The sequence below is a fragment of the Podarcis liolepis genome (genome assembly GCF_965112155.1).
Source record: "Podarcis liolepis genome assembly, chromosome: 12".
Lineage (NCBI taxonomy): Eukaryota > Metazoa > Chordata > Lepidosauria > Squamata > Lacertidae > Podarcis > Podarcis liolepis.
In genome coordinates, this window is record NC_139563.1 from 11,535,276 (window position 1) to 11,560,082 (window position 24,807).

Below are 24,807 nucleotides of genomic sequence, written 5' to 3' on the forward strand. Positions count from 1 at the left end.
CAAAGCAACAGGAGCTCATTCCGTCGCGTGGATTCAAATCACCGGCATTCCGATCGTCAAGCCCAAATAGGCTCAGTAGTTTAGACCAGTGTTTCCCAACCGGTGTTCCGCGGCACACTAGTGTGCCGCCGGACGTTGCCTAGTGTGCCGTGGGAGGGAGGCGGGCGAGTCGGGCTAATCCTCTGACGAGCTCCACCTCCAGACCCATTGCTCAAATCCTTTAACCCAGGAGGGCGGGGAGGGGGGGGAGAAAGAGAAAAAAGAAAGGGTGGGAAAAAAGAAGGGGAAGAGAAAATATTTTTTTAAAAAAAGGAAAGAGAGGAAAAAAAGCGAGGGATGGAGGAAGGGGAATAAACAGAAGGGGAGGACAATGAAGAGGGGCGGGGCTTGGCAGGCAGCAGATAACTGGGGAGGGCGGCGCGGCTGGCGGCGGCTCAAGGCAGGAAGGGAGGAGCTGCCTCGCGGAGAGTCTTGGGCTGCAGAGATTTCCCGTTCAGGAGCGCGGGAGGCCACGCCGTGGATGGGAATCTCCTCCTCCTCTTCCTCCTCCTCCTCCAGGAGAGAGGGTGGTCCGCCCCACCGAGTCGGGCCTGCTCAAGCGTGGGAGCCTATAGTTAGAGCTCAGCCCCTTTTCTTGCCTTCCCCGCCCCCCCACGGAGCACATTTTCCTCGCCCCCCAACCCCCGCATGTAGAATAGAAGCCCTCCAGCCTCCACGGTGCACAAACTCTCCCCTCTGCAACGAAGCGCTTTGTTACATATCTTTGGTGAGGTTTTTAGGCAGTCTTGGTGCACCTTAAATCAGCGCTAATTGCGCCTGGACGCAGTATTTACTTCCGAGTAGGCCCCCTTCTCCCCCCCCCCCCGGTAGCACCTGACGTTGCTATTCGTATCATCAGGTTTGTTTGTTGATAATTTAATTGTTTTAAAAGCATCATGCTAAAGAGCTCTCTCCCACCCCCAGACCCTTGGGCAAAACAGAAACACACACATACACAAACACAGAGATTGAGCCCTGCAGGTTTTATGAAATGAATGGATTCTGAATGCCTGTTTCAGTGGCTTGTCCGCCTTAGGCTGCTGGGCCAGAAACCTGTTACACAGTGCAGTCCGTAAGCTGTGAGCGCTGCTACCTGCCGCCGAGACCACGTAACGACAGTCTTGAAAGACCTACATTGGCTCCCAGTACCTTTCCGAGCACAATTCAAAGTGTTGGTGCTGACCTTTAAAGCCCTAAGCGGTTTCGGTCCAGTATACCTGAAGTAGCGTCTCCACCACCATCGTTCAGCCCAGACACTGAGATCCAGTGCCAAGGGCCTTCTGGCAATTCCCTCACTGTGAAAAGTGAGATTACAGGGAACCAGGCAGAGGGCCTTCTCGGTAGTGGCGCCCGCCCTGTGGAATGCCCTCCCATCAGACATCAAAGAGATAACCATTACCTTCTATGCTGTTACTATTTTTTTATTTTTTTTTACATAAGTAAAAAGTGACCTTTCCCCATCTGGCATGGTGGTGTGCCTCGAGATTTTTTTCATGAAACAAGTGTGCCTTTGCCCAAAAAAGGTTGGGAAACACTGGTTTAGACCACAGCGCCACTCGCGTCCCTGATGACACAGTAGGCTAACCGCTCTGTCATCATTGCATTTTCAAGTAACTATCCAATATAGTCTTGAGCCTTTGGAATCCTGGAGTGACACATTTGTAATTGTGTTGTTTAAAAAGCTTAAGTCCGGGTTTTCGTTGTCCCCCTCCTATGGTTCTCTCCCCCTACCACACACTGAAAAGGAGCCATTAACTCAGAAAGTCTTTAATAGAATGCCATTATTCAGTTTTAGGACACTGTAAGTGTAGATTATAATTTTTAATGGGAAGTGTTACATTCACGATAAATTCACTCTCTTTGTAAATCAAGCTTTTTTTTAAAAAAAAGAAACCTTTGCCGCAACAGTATTTTTAAAGTTAAATTTTGAATTTTAATGCCCATTTTTTAAAGTCACTGTCAATTCCAAATGGAATATTATGCTGCTAAAAGATACTAGCAGGGAATGTCATTATATCATTTAGATCCGTAAGTGTCATTCATATTTAAACAATTTCATGAAGAATGTTAAATTCAAACAGCCACAGAAAATTATTTGGTGTCACTCCTAACAGAACAATTTCAAAACAAGAAAGTACTGTAAACTAACACGAAGGTGTTTCTGCAGTATGCAGATGTGAATAGAAAAGAATGGCACAATTTGATATGAGACAAAGCAGCTGGTGGGCAAGAGCATATGCTAATCATGTTGGCCAGAATGTTTCATGTTCTTATGCTATACATCTGTCCCACCCACCTGCTGCACTTTTTCTCAAAACTACAAGTTATTTGGGACAAAGACTGTGTTTATGCTGTGCGTTTATACAAAATAATGCAGAGGTATGCTGTATATAATTTGGGACTCTCAAAAACTCAAAACTATGATTGCTAATCTCAAAACATGGCTACCTTGAAAACTCTACCTTGCTATCTTTACCCAATAACAGATCTCACTGGAAAGGCTAGGTAGGCCTTTTGATCATTCTTTTAAAGTGCCTCAAACAACTATGTGTTGTACATAAAATAAATATAAAACATAGCTCTCCTCTCAGGATTACAATCTAAAAGATTGGTCATATGAGGAAAGGGAGGAGGAAGGAACAATGTAAAGGAAGGAGATTAATTCAACATACAACTTTTTATCATATTTATAATGGTTGTTTTTATGCAGGGTTCTCAGGAACAGAAAAAATTCCTTGCACTGAAATAGGTATTTCTTTCACTTTAGTTTATATGCAATGTATTTTTAAAAAACTTTTTCTTTTAATGGATCAGAAGACGCATTAACATAACTTATCCCCAGGTTAACGTTTATAGGACTGCAGCCTTAACAATTCATTCATAATCATAGAGCAAAGAAAGGCTGATCCATAGAAGGCCGTACTTCTCAACAAAATTTAATTGCTTTTAACAAACAGTTAAATTTATTCTACAGATCTAGCTAAACCAATGAGAGCCAAAACCCTCCTATTTGGTAAGTGCCATTTGTTATGGTTTAGTTGAAACTAGAGAAAAGAACTTTTCCCAGCTGTCAGTTCATATATCTGCTCAGATGGACAATACTTCACCAAACAAGAGGAGATCCAAGTCCTTGAAACAGTTCTATTCAGAATAGACCCACTGGAATTAATGGGCATTATTAACTTAGGGCTGTTGGTTTTTATAAGTCTACTCCAAGTAGAACTTAGCGAGATACAACCCATGGGAAGCTGTCTTATACCAAGTCAGACCTCTGGCCCATCTAGCTCAATACTGATAACTCTGAAACTTCTCCACAGTTTCAGGCAGAAGTCTTTCCCAGCCTTTTTTAGATCCCACTAGGTAGATGGAACCTGGGACTTTCTGCTTGCAAAGCATGTGCACTACTGCTCAGATATGGCCCTTCCCCAACATAATGCCCTAATATGCAGGATCTTTGAATACGTGCAAGTTTAAAAGGTGATGGATCATATATAATTGTTACAAGAGTGTGGGCCCAAACTTATATACAGATGAGGAATATGAAAGTATCCAATGGTGCAAACAATTCCCTTAAGGTAAGATACTAACTGTACCAAAGAAGAGTCTTTATTTTATTTACTGGTTGTTACAGAATTTCATACTGTATCTTAATTAATGAGAAAATATCTAGAATTTCCCAGAAAGAACAGGGAGTGCAAGGCAATTTAAGATATACCCTGGCCTGTCCTCTATTAAGCTGTGTGAGTGCTAGATCTAGCTCTTCCATTCATTTCTCCTGTATTGAAACATAATGTTGTTGTTGTTTAGTCATTTAGTCGTGTCCGACTCTTCGTGAACCCATGGACCAGAGCATGCCAGGCACTCCTGCCTCCCGCAGTTTGGGCAAAGAAACATAATGTAGGCTCCAGCATATTTCAGTTTCGTTTCTGTTGTAAACAGCATCACTAATGTCAGACTGACTTTACTGTTCAGGTTGCAAATGTATTCCAGACAGCCTTCATCTTCACAAGTGAACTACATACTACAGGAGTAGTAAAAGCTAGCATGACTAGACTGAAAAACACTAAAGATTCAAGTCTATAGTCCCCTGCAGAAAAGTCAGTCAGCATTCAGGTGTCTTACATTGTTGACAATATGGAATCACCCTTTTTGCCCTTAGTATACCTGTTGGTGTCATGGGAAACAGATGCACTTGATCATTAAAATACTGCAAGATGTAAATGTTCCACTTTAAACAATTCTTCTTTCAGAATGACTGAAATAATTAATTTAACATACTGTTATTCCTTTCAAGTTAGAAAAGAAGCTGTTCCCTTGAGATACTATCTTATTTCTCATACCATACAAGGCACCATGATAGTGACAGTACATAACGTCTCACCCGGTGCTTAATGATTCCCCTCCCCCATGACACTCCAATCATGTTTTTAGATTTCTTGGAGTTATTTACATTGTAAAAAATCTTACAATATAAAAGCTAATTTATATATTTCAATATATACTGAAATAATGCCACTGCATGCAGTAAAGTGAGTCATTAGTGACTTTAATTTTGGGGGGGTAAAGTGCAGCTAATATTTCATGTTTCGGAATAGAACTGGACTGATAAGGCTCATACATTTAAATAAGCACATCTCCTCGCAGTATTTTAAAAACATGACAACACTTGTCTAAATCAATTCTTTGCTTGCACTTCTTCAGGTGTCACTTTTTACATGACAGAAAAGATACCCACCTACACCCAACCCCCTACAACTTATCATGGTTTAGAGACTATATTACCCTCAGAATTCCTAAGCATGAATGCAGGGCTTCTTGGGTATGAACTTTTTTGTTTTAACTTCCATAGTCAATAATGAAACGTGACCACACAGATAATTAATTGAATGGCAGTTACTTTGTTTCCCTGCACTCCATCACAAGTGGTGTGGCTGGTAGTCTCTTTTGCCTCACAATTAAGTTACAACACACCTGAAATTTTCAACCTTACTAGTAGGATCTTATATAAAACATTACCAAGGTTTTTCTTGTTATTTCTCCTATCCTCTTCTTAAAGTTCATATTGGAGTAACACAATCTTCTCTATTTCCCAACTGTCTAACTGTCAGATATACTCATCTACCTTTCTCAGGCTGTCTCAGATGTAGTTTGATACATGGGCACCACTGGTAAGGTAAGGCAGAACAAAGTGTTCATTCCCTTAATATTATTCTTAGTGCCCCAAGTCTCCAAGGCTAGGCTGCTCTCAGAGAACATTACAGTGAATGGCTTATGAAGCAATCCAAGAGGACTACTTCCCCCCACCTCATTGTATCCGCAAGGCTCAGACCTCCATGTGCTGCTAGAATGTCCCCTGTCATCCTTCTTTTTACTGCTTATTCCACCCTGCCCTCCGCTGCTGCCATTGAGAATTGGAGGGAGGAAAGCAGAGTGCCACCCTTGAGAAACAGAGGTGGAGAACCAGTGGGTTCTAAGTTGCTCTGCAGACTTGCAAAGGAACTGAGGCCATTCACTTACCAGTTGGCTGCAAGAGCCAGTTTTTAAAAGCCTTAGTCCACTCCATGCTTGGCAACAGCTCTCAGATTGATTGCCCTCCGCCACTAAAGCATTTTGTTCAATGCATACTTTATACAGCTGTGGAAGTGCACACAGAACAGCAGATCCAGCTGGTGGTAGAATGGGAATCCTCAAACAGAAAAATCCTATTGCTACCTCCTCCTGAGGTTTTGGCTCTTGGGGCAGTCAGGCAGTGCCTCTTCCCTACTGCATATATTGGAACTGGACAGGTAGGGACTTCTGGATCAACGTCCTCTGAGACTCATTGCAAAGAGGGACTACAACAGAGTTACACTTTATGATGGCTAAATGCACTCCCCAACCCCATATGTGGTGCAAACCCTTTTTCCACAGAGAAAGAGCGATCTCTTTACTCACACCTCCACAACTGTGGTGCCACAATCCTGATACCTAGGGGAAATGGGCTTTCAGGCCATTCTTCAACCTGGAAAACTCTGCAGCCTGCCCAGCCCTTTGGATGCAAGTCTTTCCATTCCCTTCCCCCTTCCTTGTTTGATGCCTCAACAATCACCTGTAAACCTGCACCCATCTCCAGTTAAGTTCACATTAAAAAGGCCTTGTCTGCTGTGCTGTATACAGCCTGCTACAAATGCATTTCTTTCTTTATTTTAGAAAATTGTTTGTCTGTTTGTTATGCATTTGGAAAGTTTTTAAGATATTGTAACCAAATTTTGCATGGTGGTTCCTGAGATCAAAGAAGAGGCTTTAGACTATATTTTGATACAACTGGACATGATGTTGAATCAAAAGGGCGAGTTGAACCTTTCAAGACTGCACTGATTTTTTTTGTTTTAGAAATCCCAAGCAATGCCAAGTATGAGGCTGCAGATAAGCTACATTACGAACAGTCACTTAGATCTTTGGGGAAATTTTACTTGTGGTACCATATCCTATGGAATATCACTGGATGGTTTCACTGCAATACAAAATATGCCCTTCTGCTTGCCATATGTAAAGCACCATCTATTTACATCAGGCATCTTGTGAAGATACATATTTTTGCCCTGGCTTTCCCTGATCCATAAGGTCAGAACCTGCTACTTCTGAATTCCTGTTTATCTGTCTATCTATCTGTTACTGTTGCATTGTTTTTATGCCATTTGCTTGATCCAGTAAGGCTCGTCATATGATCTTATTAACACACGTGTGTGCAGAACCAATCAGAGGGGGGCCGGGGGACCATTTGGCCTGAGGCCTTGAGCTCAAAGGGGGCCTCAAATTTAGACACTTGTCGATGTTTTAGTATTGTATAAGTTTTGTGACTTGTTTTCACGTACAGTGGACTAAAATGTGACACACACTTTCAGCTTGAAATGGCTAGGAAAGTGTTTGTTAGATAAGTTTCAAAATTAAAATTATGTCTCAGTCTACTTTTCATGCCTTGTTTTGGTTTTGGGTGCTGCATCTTTCGTTTCATTATGGCTAGCGGCCTCAAAAGTGGAAGTGGCTGGAAGTAGCCCTGAAAGGCTCGTCTGTGGGTGGGTGATGCTTACAACCTGAATATGGGAATTCCTCAAAGTAACAAGACAAATCATAGTTCTAACCAGCGCTTTTTTCTGGGGGGGGATGCAGGGGTACGCATACCCCTAAACATTTTGTGAATCTAAGTTTGGCCTCATTGAGGGGTAGTATTTCAATGAGTAGGAAAATGAGAGTACCCCTAAACATTTTTTAAGAAAAAAAGCACTGCTTCTAACAGAACAAAAAAACTGACAAGGGAAAGGGAGAGAGAGAGCAGAAATATCACTTCAAGCTCATTTGTTTTATAGATGGCTAGCTTTCACAATCACAGGATATCTTACAGCACAATCCAAGCCATATCTACTTAAAAGCAAGTACCATTGAACTAAACAGAAGCATTACCAACTTACCAGGAAGTAAGCCTCATTGAGCACAGTGGGACTTACTTCCAAATAAATATGAATAGAACAGTGCTGGTAAAGAGCTGTTTTACTCAGTCCCTACAGAGTCTGATTAGAAACATTACTCATAGGGGGAGGGCAGGGAAAAGAATGAAATATATTCTATATAATGTACTTTGCTTTTAAATACATTGTTGCTTGTGCTAAATGTGGTGAACAACAAGAATAACTATGCCTGTTTCCAGGTTGAACTGACAAAAAATGAAAATAAAAATGATCAGACTAGTGTAATATAAAACGCCAAAGAAACAAAACAAGAAGAAACTACTCATAAACTACATTTTTCATTATTCTAGGATTTGAGATTACATTGTCCAGATGCAGAATCGAAAAGGTTGGTCAGAACTACAATTTGAAGTGATGAAACTAGCACATGTAAGCATAGTAGGTTTAAAACAAAAAAGTAATTTGAAGCTAAGTATTATTCATATGTATAAAAAACCCCAGTATAGTAAAGAGTCCCTGATCTGTGATACCATCAGCACAAGTAGTGTCTGAGGCAGCTGTATTCAAGGGGTATGGAGCAACTGCTTTCATAACATTAAGAAACTATTGTATAGTGCTCTTTAAAGAGACATTAATGAATGGCTTAGCATGAATGCAGCTGCATTGCACTGCTGACAGAACAGTATCTTGTCCTTACCCTGTATTTGTCTTGAAAGTATCACAGCTAAAAATATTTTCAACTACAAGGCATTGTACTACAAGGATTCTCCTATTGTGCATGAAAATAGTACCAGTAGTGCTTGTATACTCTCAGTATACTATTAGGATAGCTATAGTTAGGATTTTTATTTAGGCATAATTTTTTTGCCAATAAAACTTTTCATACAATTGTATGGTAGTGGCAATAGCTTTGTAAAACCAAGACAGACCTACCTGCCTCATTATATTTTCAAGCGGGCACAAGTCTAATAATGTGTATAAAGTGCTGATATTTTGAAGTATAATGCAATTCTGCTATGTTAAAAATTCAGAAATCAAATAAAATTAAACACTCCAATTTTATGATAGGATAGGTGACTAATGTGTCATAATGTATATCTAGCACTCGATACTTTTAAAAAACTTTATAGATATTCAGAGATACTAAGGAATTAACCCTATAAGCCTTATATGTAGAGAACTCCTTATACTGTGTATCAAGTTCACTGAAACAAACTAGTTACATAACCTATTCTTTCACTTATGACCTATTTCTTGTAGAAAACCAATCATAATTTGAAAATGTTTGGATACTATGTTTAATTTACAATGTTCCAGAAAACACTCTTTAAAGATATTTCATTAGAGGCAGGAATTGTTATATTAAACATTCTATTGAAGTTTTGTATTTACATTGATTCCTTAAATTATTTGCAAAAATAAAGAGATTCTCTACTGACTTTATTAAACCTATAAATCGTATTCTCTAGTATATCCTATTCAAGCAAAGAAAAATGCATTCAAGTAGAGACAAAAGTCACATATGTCATTTGAAATAAGTATATTTCTGATATCTGAACAAATGCATTTTAGCTATAAATTAGTTGCTACGCCAGAGCTGGATTTTTCACTTGATTGCAGAGTGTTGTGCTTGTTATTATGAATATTCAACACACATGGATATAAACGTTTTCCTGACAAGCAAAGATAACAAACTGTTCCGAAATATCTCAAGTGTCAACTTAAGCCATTCGGATAACTTTCCTGCACGGTGCCTCGGTTACTACTATCCATCGTTATTGCAACCCACCATCCATCTTCACAGAACTGTAAAATAGCCTGTCTGCCATATATAGCTCCGGGGCTCCTGTCATATTTTGCCCTTTAATACAAAGAAGTTGACGGCAGGGTACTTACCGCCGTTCAATTTTTTCTGCACAACGTCATCCACAACCGCGTAACCTTTCACAAAACCCGTAGGAAGGATGTCGGAGCAGGCATCGGTGCCCCAAGCCGATTACCCGAAGGAAGAAGTTATTTACATGTTAGAATCCAAGCCCAGCGTCGCGTGGAGAGAGACAAATTGTTCAGCACTCCCTTAGATCAGCCATATTACTCTCCCAAATCAAACAACACTTCACTTCCCAAGCTGCTTCCCTTGCAGCCTCGGCGAAGACAACTGGCAGGCGCTCCCCCAGGCGAGTCCTGCCCTCACCCCCACCGCGGGCACTGCTCACAAATGTTATTTCCGAGCCCCCCAAAACGCCGCGGAACTTCACCCCTTAAGGAGTCCCCCATCCAACACTACAGCCGCCGGAGGAAGAGGAGGAGGAGAAGGGGAGGGGAGGAACGAAGAAGAAGAAGAAGAAAAAGCAGGGCTGGAGAAAGTAGATCCGACTATTCCGAGCGCCACAAATGTGCGGACTGGATTTCTCCCACCAAGGATCCGGAACGACGAGCCCCGGCCACACTCGCTAGGAAAGCAGCCTCTGACTTAACTCTTTCCTGACCAGCTAACAATGTACTGTGTTTGACAAACTGATATTTACTCAAGCACAATAAGCCTCACTCTCCAATAAGCTCTCTGTCGGCACAACAGGGGAGAAATGTTGGGCAAAATCAAGTTGAGGGTTTCATGGTCTGACGTTCATATTTGCGTTAAGAGCTGCATGTCCAAGAGCCTGTCGTAGTCTCAAAGCAGGGAGGAAACCTGTCATCTCAGGCCGTTAGGGGCTTCAGTCTGCCTCCCGTGAATAGTGCCATAAGCAGGGAAAGAGAGGCCTTGTTTTCTCTTGCTAAAGAACTTAGTTTCTCCACCTCTAGTATATGTGTGTTAACCTTACAGTACGATTTTAGAGTTTTCATTCAACTTACTCTCAACACACTGGTACCATTTCCTTCTCTGTCCCCTTTCCAGTCCCTCAACTAGCTTCTGCCAAAAATACAGTTCAAGTGAACAGAAACAAAGGAAGCGTTATGTAACTTTTATTTCACTTGAGTTTTTATTCCTGAGCTTGTCCTCTAAAAATATCACAAACTCACCCAGTTATCCTTCAAAACTACGGTAAACCTATCCATCACAAGGTCTTAAACCAAGGAGGACACTGTATGTTTCAAGCAATGTTTACTTGTGCAAAATTAAATAAGCTTGATACTACTCTTTAGAAAACCTATTTTTCGGCTAAAATTCATATGGTTTTTAAAACAAGAATAGTTTTTATTTAACTTAAGCTATTTCAGACTTTCCCCAATAATGCAAAATTTTCTGTTTGGTTAAAAAGACAAGGCTGTAATCTTATGCTCATCGACTTGGAACTCTTATGATTGTAATTTTAAAACTCGAAAATCTGTGGGCCTTACTTTGAAAGAAACAAATAGAATCAGAATGCACGTGTAATTGATACATCAACCTTATAGATACAGGGCAGTTTTGCTGCATCTGACACAAAGTGTATCAGATGCAACTTCAGTGCAGTCAGGGCAAGATTTACATCACGTGTCCAGTCCTGTACAATGCAACAATTTTTAATCTGGAAACAGTGGCTACTGCTTAATTAAGCAGGACCAATCCACCACCCTCCATCAGCATACCATTTTATGTTGGCTCAGAATAGTGAAATATGATGAAATGAAAATATAATAAAATCTATCGGGTTAACAGCCACTTTGCTATCAATGCTATCTATGCCACAGAATGTTTGTCAAAGATGAGAGAGACTTGATTCTCACTAATAACAATATTACACACTGAGTATGCATAAGGGGTTAAATAAGCCTCATATAGACTAGAACACAGTCTGTTTGACTGATTTAAATTCTAGTGTTGAAACTAGCCTAGATTTGACACTTGGTGTTGTGTAAAATAGTTAGAAATATTAATTTAAAATTTTAAAGGTTAGATGAAGTTATATAACTTAATAAAGAAAACAAATACATGCTTCACTCCACATCCACCCACAACACATTGGCAATGGGAAAACATTCCAACTTGTGTCATTCAGCTGAGTGTATATCCAGAAAAAGAATTCCACAAAGATAATATTTAGACATAAATTCACATATAAAAAGGTATGAAGATCAGGAATGTTGGGTTGAAGGATAAAAAAAATGCATTGTGTGTAAAAACCTAGGTCCTTGATTAACAGGACAATATTTTTTCCAAGCTCCCTCTAACATGTGTCATGATGTCATAAAATATGACATCATGGCATCCCTTAGGGAAAAAGCTTGCTGGTCAGCTGGAGTTTAAACACATATATAACTCACAATAGCTATGAGATACAGAGGCTGGGATATCTTACCCCAGAACTACAAATGTGTTGAGTATCTGTCATCTTTTCAGAAGTATTACTATGCACACTGTAGGATTTTTAATGAGATACTTCACGTCAGTTGACTTTAAAAAATAAATTGTAGTTTAAAATTGCTTCTTCTATATTACAGAATATTTATACAATGAAATCTGTTATGCTACCTTTCTCATAAGGAAAAATACCATAATAGATGTTGGGTGAGGGGCAGATTGCCCATAATTCCTAGATTTAGTAAAAGTTAAAATTAGTCAAGGTATGATTAAACTTTGCCAAACCCCCTGGATTTAGTTATGCTAATACGCCCAGCGAGCTCCACAGAGCCAGCTGGATGGGCCATTAGCAGAGAACAAAGGCCAGTGATGGCCCATCAAGGAAACCATCAGAGGGCAAGACTGCCAAGCAAGAGCGAGTGGGGACCCTTCTGTGCAGGGTGATAGTAGCCAGAAGCAAAGGCCAGATTTAGGATTTCAGCTTTGAATGAGTAGGCTGTGGGGAGGTCCCTGGCAGCGAGGAGGAGATGAGTTGGTAGATGAGCCATCTACCAACAGAAGCTCCATCTTATATGGACTGAATATTATTGTATTGGCCCTCATCCATTCATGATTCCAAGCAGTGGCTAGGGTTGAAAAGCAGCAGCTCTGGATGACATCAGCATAAAGTACACTGACATCTCATTCTAAATCTCCCATCCATCATGGTAATCCATCAGGGCAATGAAACCCATTTCCATGCCAAGATCAGGCCTGAAACTAAAATAAAATGGGCCAAGATAATCAGTTTTATCCAAGATTAAATGCACAGGATTCACCCACTCAACTATCCTGTCAAATGAGGCAAATCTCTGCCATCAGCTGATAGTTAATAAACATTCCTTGGAGTCCAAGGATTTTAATACGGAACAGGCTCACTTTCAAGGTGGTGCAGTTTGCTCACTCTCATAAAGAAACAATTGTCATGAGCCCCGCAAAGACTTCTTGGCAGAGGAGGGAAGAGGAAAGTGATGTGAGTCTGGAAACCAATCCTGGAGAAGGATCCAGTGGCTTGGGGGGGTACTGATCTAGTTGCTAGGGAGTGACCAAGTGGATTGTCAGGAAAAAGGCCTACCTCAGCAACAGTGGACATCCCAAGTTCGGATGGAGTGGTAACTGTCCCACCTCCAGCTAGCAGAGTGATCCCTGCCATGGGGAGGCACCTTGAGTCTAGGTACAACAGTGAGCTGGCACTATCACCCTGACCTCCATCCTCAAGAATGTGACACCAGTTGTGGCAATATGAGCAGAATCAGACTACTTACAGGAGTGCCCACTTGCTTGCTCAGTCCCATAACTTTGGACACAACCTGCACAAATGACTGTGCCTACTCTGCACTTCAAAAGGGGAGCTCAGGGTGTGTGTCAAGCTATTCTTTTATCATGTTTTTCAGTCAATTATTATTCCCCAAAGTCGCTCATATCAATTTTAAAAAGTGAAAGTCAGTTTGTAAGCATGATGGGAAGATCTAAGAAGACAAGATGGGCAAAGGAAGGGTAGTGGAAGGAAAGGGGGGATCAGTTTACAGTCGGATGATGCTATTGAGGTATAAGCGGCATTTATATCCAGTTCAGGCCAAGTTGATCTTCCCTTGCTGTTGTTCTCATGTGAACTAGTGGCTGTTGCTCTTTGGCCAAAGGATGGGACCAGAATGTTCTCCCTCTATGCTTCTGTGACCCCAGGGCAACTGTTCAAGCAGAGTGTTCTTTCTGACATGGCATGTTTAGCCTGGAGAAGAGGAGGTTAAGGGGTGATATGATAGCCATGTTCAAATATATAAAAGGATGTCACATAGAGGAGGGAGAAAGGTTGTTTTCTGCTGCTCCAGAGAAGCGGACAAGGAGCAATGGATGCAAACTACAAGAAAGAAGATTCCACCTAAACATTAGGAAGAACTTCCTGACAGTAAGAGCTGTTCGACAGTGGAATTTGCTGCCAAGGAGTGTGGTGGAGTCTTTGGAGGTCTTTAAGCAGAGGCTTGAAAACCATATGTCAGGAGTGCTCTGATGGTGTTTCCTGCTTGGCAGGGGGTTGGACTCGATGGCCCTTGTGGTCTCTTCCAACTCTATGATTCTAACAAGTTACCTGCAGCAGCTGCTTCTCTGGCTAATGAATGAGACAGGCTGGTCTTTCCCCTGTCATGAAGCTCTAGGAGGCATGGGATTACTAGGAGGCATGGGATGCAACATTCCAGTGCCCCCTGATCCTCTGGTCAGTGACAGAGACCAAAATGTGCTTCCCTTTACTATGAAAGTCCCAAGAAAACAAATTAATAATATTCAGAAGTAACAAAATATGTTATTTCCACAATCACAACTTGGAAGTTAGCCAGTTCTATAGTAACACAAAAAATAATTAATCCATCATAGCAGATACTCAGAAATATACCAACCTCCAAAGTTACAGGCAAAAATAAGGAATCTGAACTAAAGGCAAACAAGTCAGAATCTATGTTAAAGATATGCCTAACCAACCTCTTTTCAGAGTACAGTGAAACACATAGATCTCTTGATCCAGCTAAAGGAAGTATGCATATAGAAGCAGGCTTCCATGTTTGTACACCTCATTGGAAAAACACCACATTCACAACCAGGTTCATGAATCCCTTCAGGCGTATATAAGGTTTTATATACATACAATGGAACTTTTAATTTTTCCACCTCACAAACCAACTTTTCTCACAGCATGTGAAGATGCTTCCTAAGATGCCCAAATCAGGATCCAAAGCTTATGTATGTTGTGTTTTGATCCCACACAATTAGGTAATGTATAATTATATTGCCTCTTCTTCCTAGATGTCTTCTAGATCCAGTCTTCTGGATTACATGTAATTAAACCTTTTAGTGGCAGCCTCATCAACCGGTGTTGCTTTCACTTTCTCTTTTCCTTATGAAAAGGCATTAACCCCACCACCAAGTTATTTATACCTGGCTTAGCGTTTTCACATCACCTAATATCTGGATTATATCTGGTCACTGCATGCTTTTTAGTGGAGAAAACACTATATTTTACTGAGAAGTCGCAATCCAAATTACACATATAAAAATCAAATAAAAAGTGGTTGGGTGGATTGCAGAAAACCAAACAAAGGACACCTATAAAAAAGTAGGAGTACACAAAGATGTACTGGAACAGTTCAAGAGGAGAAGGGGAAATTCCACTTTTATGGAGAACTTCCATTGTTCTTTCATTATTCATTTAGCATTGTATCAAAATTATATATTATATGAATATTTTACATGATTGGTTGTAGAAGGTAATACCTTAAAAGAAGCTACAATACATAAACAAGTCTACGATTTATGACTGATTGTTTTAAAAAAATCATTGTAGCTTCAAGGAAACTGATTATTTGAATTCATTCCAATCCCGTTTTAGAATGAAAATTTTGGGATGGAAACAGTCTTTATTGCTCTAATGGATGGCATACATCAGAGAATGGATGGAGTAGCGCAATCCTATTAGTCTTCCTGGATTTTTCAACTGCTTTCAGTACCATCACCTACATTAGGACTTGGGATGGTTGGATGAATATTTATCTTCCGTTCCCTTTTGGCATTTGCTTTCTTTCCCCACCCCCAGTCTGTTTCCTTCTACTCTAATATCAATGTGCTGCTAGAGAACAAGGTATTAAGAAAGGGGTAAGGTTTAAGGGTTGCCCTCAGACCAGTTTATTGAACTGTAAGTAGCAGATTGAAGAGGTACAAACTAAATGATTTCTAATGTGCACAACGGTCTAAAAGGTTCATAGCAAGTCAATTTGTTCCCAGATATGGAGCAAATTAATTTGTCCACCATCCCTGCCGAGGAAGCATAGCACTGCAGTGACTCCAGTTTTTCCAGGAAGGGTTGGTCTCAGAAGGTGGTGCTGGGGGATTTCTGCCCCAGGGCCTTTGGCATACAGGGTGCTACTGGGTTCCACCTTGTCCACACAGTTTAATATCTACATTAAACTGCTGGGGAAGTCATCCAGATGTTGGGGCTGCAATGTCATCAGTATGCTGATAAAATATAGCTATTTGTTTTCCACCTATAAATCCCAGGGTTGTTGTGGAATTCTTGAATTTCTGAGGCAATTTGGGGATAGATGAAGGTGAACAAGCAGAAGCATAATCCAGATATGCTATGGGTAGAGAAATCAGATGACCTCAGTAGAGGGGTACAGCAAATTTTGAATTGAGTTGCATTTCCGCCAAAGGAACAATTTTACAGTTTGGGGGTTCTTCTGGACTCAGCACTGTCTACATAAGTAGAGATGCTAGTAGTAGCCAGCCCTGCCTTTTGTGAAAGCAGGCTGTTAGTCTACTGTGCATCTGGCTTACCTAAAGAAAGTGGGTCAATGTAGAGTTATGTATGTGTTTATATCTGGACTAGAATTTTTAAAAAGGTAAAGAACCCCTGGACAGTTAAGTCCAGTCAAAGGCAACTATGGGGTTGCAGTGCTGATCTCGCTTCAGGCCAAGGCAGCTGGCATTTGTCCACAGACAGCTTTCCAGGTCATGACTAAACTGCTTCTGGCGCAATGGAACACCGAGACAGAAACAAGAGCGCACGGAAATGCCATTTACCTCGCAGCCGCAGCGATACCTATTTATCTACTTGTGCTGGTTTGCTTTTGAACTGCTAGTTTGGCAGAAGCTGGGACATAGCAACGGGAGCTCACCCCGTCTTGCGGATTCGAACCGCCAACCTTCCGATCAGTAAGCCCAACAGGCTCAGTGGTTTAGACCACAGCACCACCCGCTCCCGGACTGGATTAGAATGCAATGTGCTCTACCATAGAGCTGCCTTAGAAAATGACCCAGCAAATTCAGCTGGTATAAAACATGGCCATTTGAGTGTTCTTTGTGGTTAGGTGATATGACTCTATCACACGTTCTGTGCTAGTTCTACTGGTTGCTGGTGCATTTCTGGGCCCTGTTTAAATACCTAGGCATGCTCATTAAAGCCATAAATGGTTTGAGGTCTGGTTATTTGAAGAATGTCCTGTGTTTTGAAACTGATATTGTGTGTCCTGCTTTTGATCCTGACTTTAAGATCAGAAAGATTACTAAGTCTTAGGGACAAAATGAAAGGCACTCTATAAATATTTTAAAAATAATTAAAATTTTGTGCTTTGCTACTGGTTTAGCTCTGATAGTGCTCCATTCAGTGTGGCCCAGAAATGGGCAAAAGGAGCATTGCACTAAAGAAAAAACAAAAGTTTTAAAGCCTTATTAATTTTAAAGATTTACATGCTGCCTTTCAGCCGTGCTTCCTGGGTGATTTGCAAAAACAGAAAGAGCACGCGCATGCACACACACACACACACACTTAAAAGCCTAGGAGAAAGGATAACATCTTCACCTCATCATCTACTAATTCCTTTAGTTTCTCTCCATATGGATGCTGTGCTACATGGACCATATTTCTAGACTCAAGCCTTTCCTAAGCATTGAAGACATTTTTAGAAGGAGAGAGGAAATCTACACAACTATTCAACTACACCACCACTCAAGAAATGTCTTGTTAAGAATCCAAGATGCAATGCCTACAAAAGAACTAATGCTTAAGCACCTGACATGCTATGCCCAGTAACTCATTGTACTGTTCACAGCTGTCTCATTGTTAGTTTTGCTACACCCATCTCATCACCATCTGCTGCCTTCATTCTAAACTTAGAAGCTTCTTTGGGTAGAATACACCTTGCCATTGTGAGATGCAGATGTTAACATAAGGGGGTTCTATCCTAGTGTAGGGTATCTAAATACAAGCTGATAGACTTGTTTATGGCTTTGGGGTGAATGAGCAAGTAAAATTTTTAATGATATCAAGTTAAACTTTTAAGTAGAGGATTGGTTTTATACATATGCCAACACTCTATATTCATAAAATAAAGTCTATGAGATTTTGCCTCTGTAAATTCAAGTGGGGGAATGCAAGCAGCATTTCAACTTATTCTAATAAAAGGGTGCATTTTCATGACTTGATACGGAAATTTCTAATTGTTATTATGTAATAGCAGAATAGTTTATCCCATCATTCTTTAATAGCAAATATTTCTACTACTAATAATAAGGGCTCATGTGTCAGAGTTTTTCTTTCAGTTGATTGGAAATTGTACTCCCATTTGGGTTAAGTTTCAGTAAGAATGGGGAATGCATAAATAATTATTAACAATCACAGCATCATTATTACTAATAATTATGTTGAGATTCTTAGGTTACATACCTAAACACACTTACTATAGAACAAGGCCAATTGAATCAGTGACATTTCTGGGCAAACATGTATAAGATTTGCAGTTAATAGAAAAATGCATGTTGTCCCCACCCCCGAAACAAAATTAATCCAAATGAGTATACAATTTTTGGTTTATTGAAAGAAGCTATTTAGTTATATGCCTAACTCTTGGTTGGATTGCAGCTATTAACAGTTTCTTTTGATAGGATGTCTTCTACTTATAAAGGGCAATGCCACGCCAGTTAACGGCACCACATTTCATTCACAAGGCACTTCAACTACTTCTAGACTCTCTGGATAAATTCATACAACTGTTTTTATCCTACAAGAGGTCCATTTTTACATTCACTTCACAATATAAGTAATGTGAAAAGCTATATTTGGAACAGGCCAAAAAGGTGTTGCATATGCATTCACAACGAATATACCAGTCAACATTCAAAAAGCAGGCTTCCTGAGACCTTAGTTGCACACACACATGTTCAGCTATTACAGTACAATAATGGTTTTGTTTATATTACCACTATGACTGGCTACTCTCTATAACAGAATACACAAAGCAATCTTATTGACATGCTAGACATCTGCATTAAGCATAATCCCACTAGAAAAAGGAAAATGATACTTTATGTAGTAATCTGTTTTGAAAGGGAAATGTCCTTACAGTGAGTTTCTCCTGCACCTTCTGGAACTTGAATATGATGCAAATATGATGCAGCATTTATAATAAGAAGATCTATCTGCCGTTACTTTTTAAGCACCAAACAACATGCCACCCTACTTAATTATTTTAAATTTTCTTGCCTTCATGTGACCTATGACACTTTGAATTAATAATCGTAATTATTGCTTATATGGGTTACTATAAAATATTAGTATGAAGTCTTGTAGGAATTGCAGAAGTTCCCAGAACATGCTTGCAAGGATCACTTTTCTGAATTCATTTCAGTATAGTAATATTAAAACTTTGGTAATAGAAACATCATTAAAATGGTTATATTATTTATTCTGCATTTTTGTCACACAGCCAAAATAAACAGATATAACACTAACATTTCAGCTTTGCTGGTTAGCTTCACTTTGAGAGCCTTCATTCAAAAATATGATGATGTTAAGTCTATGACTTTTTTTATTTAAAAAAAATGTTTTGTTACAATTGAAACTAAAACTATCCTAATTCTACTGGGAGCATATTACCATAACCATCAATTTAGAAATTGCCTTTGATACAATCGTTTCAAGGCAATGTATAACAAAAACATAAAAAACACAAAATAGGCAGGCACAAGCGAAGACCAAATTATCCAGCTGGGAAAGCCAGTCTGAACAAAAAAGTATTCAACTGTTTATGGAAAGTGCAGATAGTGGACACCTGCCATATCTCAACAAGAATGCAAAATAGGGGCATCCACACTGAAAGCTCTGCTTAGTTACTGCAGAGCAGACTTCTGAGATCTTTGTAACTTGCAGGAAAAACTTTCCTGCATACTGCAGACATCTACTGGGTCTATAAAGGAAAAGGCAGTCTCTCAAATAAGCTAGTCCTGAGCTATACACAGCCCTATATATTAGCACCAACACCTTGAACTTGGCCTGGTAGCAGCCTGGCAGCCTGTGCAAATTCTATAAGCAGAGTGTTACATGCTGGTTTGCCCCCACAAGCAACCTAGCCATCATGCTCTGCACCAGCTGTAGCTTCCAGACCAACCCCAAGGTTAGCCCCACACTGACTTCATTGCAGTGTTCTAACCATTAGCTTACCAATACATAGGCAACTGTATCACATTTTTAAAAAAACACTGAAGTACACCAACATCCCACTTGGCATTTGCATCACCTGTGCCTCATGACTGACAACAGCTATGTAAATAGATTCATGGAATATAATTTCCTCTATAAAATTTGGGCAAAGATCACAAGCATTTTCTCAAAGCAGGTTGGGAAGCATACTGGAATGGGTAAAGAAACAAAATAGCTTTCTAAATTGGCCTAATTATTTGTTCTTAAAAAGAAAGAGGTTGGAAACTAGGCAATAACTTTCTACAAATCAGTAATAAAGTTTAAACTTGGTTCCAAAGATAGTGGATTTTGGTCTGTTGTGTGGTCCCTGTTAGAGGCTCTGATGATCACAGATCAGCAAAGCAGCTTGCTTGTCCCATTTGGCTTTCACAAGCCATGGGCGGGGATCCGGCAAGCTGCATGAACAAGCATCTACCAATACTTTTCCTTTTTAAACATTTATTCATACTGCCATAGCTCCTTAAGAAGTTCCTGATTTGTGGAGTAGTTTGTCATGGGACTGGTTTTGGAATGGTTGTTTCAGAAATCCTCCTACAATATATGTTCCATTTGATTCCCATTCATAATGGAGATAGGCTGAAATCACATCTAAGTAGAGACTGCTGAGGTGTCATCAATAACCTAAGCATAATGTACACACACACTCTCTCTCTATTTTTTCATATCTCATGTTGGTCAATAATGGGATGCAGGCAAAGCCTCTGAAGTTGAATCCAGTCAAGACCTGCCAACCATCATTGCCTCAGTCTTGTAACCTGGAGGGATATGCTTACCAGCTATTGATGGGGTTTATCCTCCCATCATCACTATAGCCTAGGGATTCTCTTCAACCACTGAATCTGGAACTTCAGTGACCAGGAGCTTTTTCCACCAGCCTCTTTTGGAAAGAAGGCTGCTAGGCTTGTTGTCAGAATCAGACTAGTCTGCTGTCATTCATAAATATCAAGACTGGAGTTCCATAATTTTAAACTTAATTTTAAGTCCATTGTGTAAGGACCATGTCATTTATGCGTCTGGTGGCTGCAGCTGGTGCACAGCAAGGAAGCCTGTCTATAAAATGAGAGGAACACATTCCATCAGAGCTCCACCATATGAGCTGTATTTACCAGTGCATACCATTACAGAAACAATCCATGATACTGGCTTTGATCAATACAGCACATACTACATACTTTAAACACCATCTCCTTCCCTCAGTGTTGCAGTCTGCCACAAGCAGAATCCCTATAGTATGTTCTGTGTGAGATGTACAATAAACAAAAGTAAACAGATATCTAAGGTTGGGGAACAACTGTACAACTTCTCTTTGAAAACTGCCAAGTCTCCATGCTCACAATTTTCCCCAAGGCAAGGCAATTCAGACAAATGTATGGTAGCCACAAATAAGCAAGGATTTCTCTTGTTATCCATTTGTTTGTGTGTATTTCATACACATTTTAGTGTAAAGCAGCACTCCAAAAACAGAAACCTGCCAAATGAATTCCCTAGTACAGCACCTTCCCATGTTCTCTTCTATACACAGTGTATGTGCAGACAATTTTGCAACCATAGAAAAATATAGAAATCGCTTTTGCATCACAACCTTACTTCCTAGTCAATTAAAAAAAACAACCTTATTTTTTTTTAAAAAAAACATTAAGAACAGGTCAAGTACATATCTGTAGCTGCACACTATTACTTCTGAACGCCATCTAATGGGAAGGCCTTCATGCTAGTTTTTACACCAAGTATAGCTAATAGGTAACAGAGGTGTCTTCGATAACTGATGGTACTATGCCTCCTGGATACATTGCCATGGATGAAAAAGCTGGTGAGTTGTTTCTCCTCACTTCCTTAACTGCACATGAAAATATCACATTTCTGAATTTTGCCTGAAAATTTAAAGGATTGCTTTTATTGAGCAATCAAATAAAAAGGAGGAATGAGTTGGTATCAGCATAAAGCAAATGCAATAAAAACAGCAGTGTCAACTTTAGCTATACATTATCCAGTCAAGGCCCACATGAGTGGGGTTCCCCATATCCCTTTGATTTTTTTAAAAAATCAAGTATCTGAACTGTTGAAAGCAAAGCATAGTGTCTGTTTTGTTTTGAGGTGGAAAGTAATATTCTAAAAGTTAGCTACTACCCATAACCCCCTTTCTTTTCCATTTAACTGGAGGCAGAAGAACTGTGTGCTTCAAAGACCAGTACAGAATTATAGCATGTACATTATCTGAGTCCATATTAATTATTACACAGAGCATAAATGCTTAGTATCAAAGTACTCCCAAACCTCAGTACAAAATTAAGTATGTTAATTTTTGTATGATGCTTTCTGTGTAAAAGAAAGCCAAAACTACCTGCATCTCCAGTGTCAGATTCAGCAAAGGACAACATAACGCTCCTTGTTTTCATTAATACTCAAGTACTCAGAGCCATAAAACGAGACACTAATTTAATTTCTTCACATTAACTGTCAGGATGCTAACAAACAGAAAGATGGCAGTAGCAAGAGACAAAGCCAAAACACCACAATCTTCCCCCAGCCACTCTCCTGTTGTTGTGCATACCCCTGGCTGTGGCTTTTGACAGCTCCTAGGGAGGAGCTTCCCATTACACAATCACCATCCTAAGATAGATAGACGTGCTGCCTGTATGCAGCGAGAGTGAGAAGAAATTTGTTTTCAAAAGTAATCCTGTTATGGCAAAACCGGACTTTTAAAAACAGGTTTAAAAAACAAAACAAAAGGAAAAACAAACCCCACTATATTGCTGTGTGTGTGTGTGTGTGGCCAAGAGAAGCATAGGTCGAGTAAGCTAGAAGAGAAAAGACCTGGTGAGAGAAACTAATCTCAAAAGAAGAGAGGAAGAACAAAATTAAAAATAGAAAGAGTAGGATAATAAAGGAGAGAGAGAGAGAAGAAAAAGAGGAGAGCGATTCCAAGCATGAAACCTGGGGCAGGAGAACAACAAAAAGAAGTTAAAAGTAAGGGAAATAATGGGAATGGCAGGACGATGACAAAACAGGGGGGTGGGGAAGAGAAAGAAAGAAGGAAGTAGGAGAGGAAGGTAAGCCAGGGCCTTTCTCAATATGGCACTGGGGCAGGGAGGAGTGAAAAAAGTATAAACAAAAGGAAAGGCAGAAGCAGGCGAGGAAGGGGAGGGGAGGCAAAGTGCAAAGGGGAGAGGATGGAGGAGGAAAAGAGGCCAGAGGTGGCCCTTCTCGACGTGACAACTGGGTCAGGAAAGAGGAGGAGGGGGAGGAAGCCCCTTCCTGGAGCTGACAGCGCTCCTGCCCTGCCTCCCTTTTCTCTCTCCCCCTCTCCCTCTCGCCACCATCCCCTCACGCACTGAACTTACTTCTTCCTGACTCTCTGGAAAGGGGAAGCGCCATCTTTGCGAGGCCGGCCCCTAGGTCTTTTGTCTGTGGCGGCCGCCGCCGCCGCCGTGGGGGGAGCTCCCGGCTCGGGGAGTTGTGGCGGCGGCGGCGGCGGTGGAGGAGGCGGCTGCTCGGCCGCCGGCGCCGGGCTCTGCTCCTCCGTTGACATCCTAGTCAGCAGGACGGGAGAGGAGGCACATGGAGGGCGAGGAGGGAGCTTGGGGGACGGGGGTGAGGAGGAGGAGGAGGAGGAGGGCGGCGATCCCGACGCTCCTCCTGCTCCCGCCGCCGCTGTTCCCCTTCGTCGTCGTCTTCTTCTCCTGCTGCTGCTGCTTCTGCTTCTTCTTCTTCTCCGCCTCCTCCTCCTCTCTCCTACCTCCGCCTCGCATTGCTGGCCTCAGCCGCCGCGGACCAGCGCGCAGGTAGCGGCATGGGGAGGGCGAAGGGAGGAGGGCCCGCCTCAGCCCACACGCAACCAGACCCCTTTCCTCGCGGGGCGGAGGGGAGGGCCGGCGAGGTCGGCGCAGGAGGGGAGAGCGACCCGCGGCGACGACGCCACCAACCGCCGGCGCGCGCAGGGCAGGCCGGCTTCTCCCGCCGCCTCAGCTGAGGAGAATCTCTTCCCTCGCGCGACGACGCCCGCTCTCTCCTCACACAAGGCCCCGGGGAGGGTGGCGGCCGCAGGCAACGAACGACTCCTTCTCCTGCTGCTGCTGCTGCTGCTGCCGAGGAGGAGGCAGCCGCCGCCGCCGCTTCATCGGACGTTGGCCCTGTGCCCTTCCCCCGCCCCCGGGGGAAGGGGAGGAGGCGGAGGCCCACGCTGGGCGGGCGGGCGGAGGGCAGCTGAGAGGAAGTTTTGACAGCTCCTCCAGCTGCTGCTGAGGGAAGGGAACGTACAACTGGAAAGCGCCTGTGTGGTGGTGGGGGGTGTGTGTGTGGTGGGTGTTGGGTGTCGGGGAAGGGAGGTGGGTCGCTCTAGGGTGTGCGCCGGCTTATTACAGGGCGACTCCTCTCCTCCGCCTTCCCTCGCTCCTTTCTTTCCTTTTCCCCTCAGGCGGGCCCGCGACGCCGCCAGCCAGGAAGTTTTACTTGAGGAGAGAGAGAGAGAAGAAACCCGGGGGGGAGGGGCGAAGGAGACAGTTTCTGAGGGAGGGTGTCGCGCGGCTGACGGGCGCAACACCCTCCTTCCCTGAGGTGGCGACGGTGGTCGCCGTGCTACAGCCGCTGAGGCGCGCCAACAGCCCAATTAGCAGCGACAGCCGCCCGCTCAAAACGCCGCGCTGTTGTTGTTGTTTTCCGCCCTCACAGGCGCAGCCACCGCCGCCACCTTCCGAGAAGAGGGAGGGAGGGAGGGAGGGGAAGGCGGCGGCGGCGACAATCGCTCGGCCTCTCTCGAACTCCCCGCCCTCCCCCTCCCCCTGCTCTAGGCAGGGCCCCCCACTGCGCCTGCCCAAGTCGCCCGCCCACCGGCCAGCCCTTTCCCTCTCAGCGCAGACATCTCATTCGACGCGCCGCCGCTGACCTCACGGGCGGCGCTGCTGCTGCTGCTGTTGGCAGCGGCGAATGTCGTGGTGGCGGCGGCTGTGGCAAAAATGTGGAGCGCGGAATCCAGGGACGGG

The 24,807-nt window shown here is 42.2% G+C and overlaps 1 protein-coding gene across 16 annotated transcripts in view; it reads right to left on the reverse strand.

Annotated features, from left to right (window-relative positions):
* The window catches only part of KMT2C (lysine methyltransferase 2C), a 151,638-nt gene extending 127,067 nt beyond the window's left edge, over positions 1 to 24,571 (reverse strand). For 6 of the 16 annotated variants that reach the window (XM_083466464.1, XM_083466455.1, XM_083466454.1 and 3 more), the window contains exon 1: positions 23,170 to 24,571. In XM_083466464.1, coding sequence (XP_083322590.1) covers positions 23,170 to 23,357 — 188 coding nt within the window. In that variant the 5' untranslated portion in view covers positions 23,358 to 24,571. Of the gene's footprint in view, positions 1 to 9,380; positions 13,535 to 13,884; positions 14,698 to 23,169 lie in introns of those variants that run through there. The other 10 variants (XM_083466460.1, XM_083466459.1, XM_083466458.1 and 7 more) reach the window with 4 other exon arrangements.
* Positions 24,572 to 24,807: the final 236 nt, after the last annotated feature.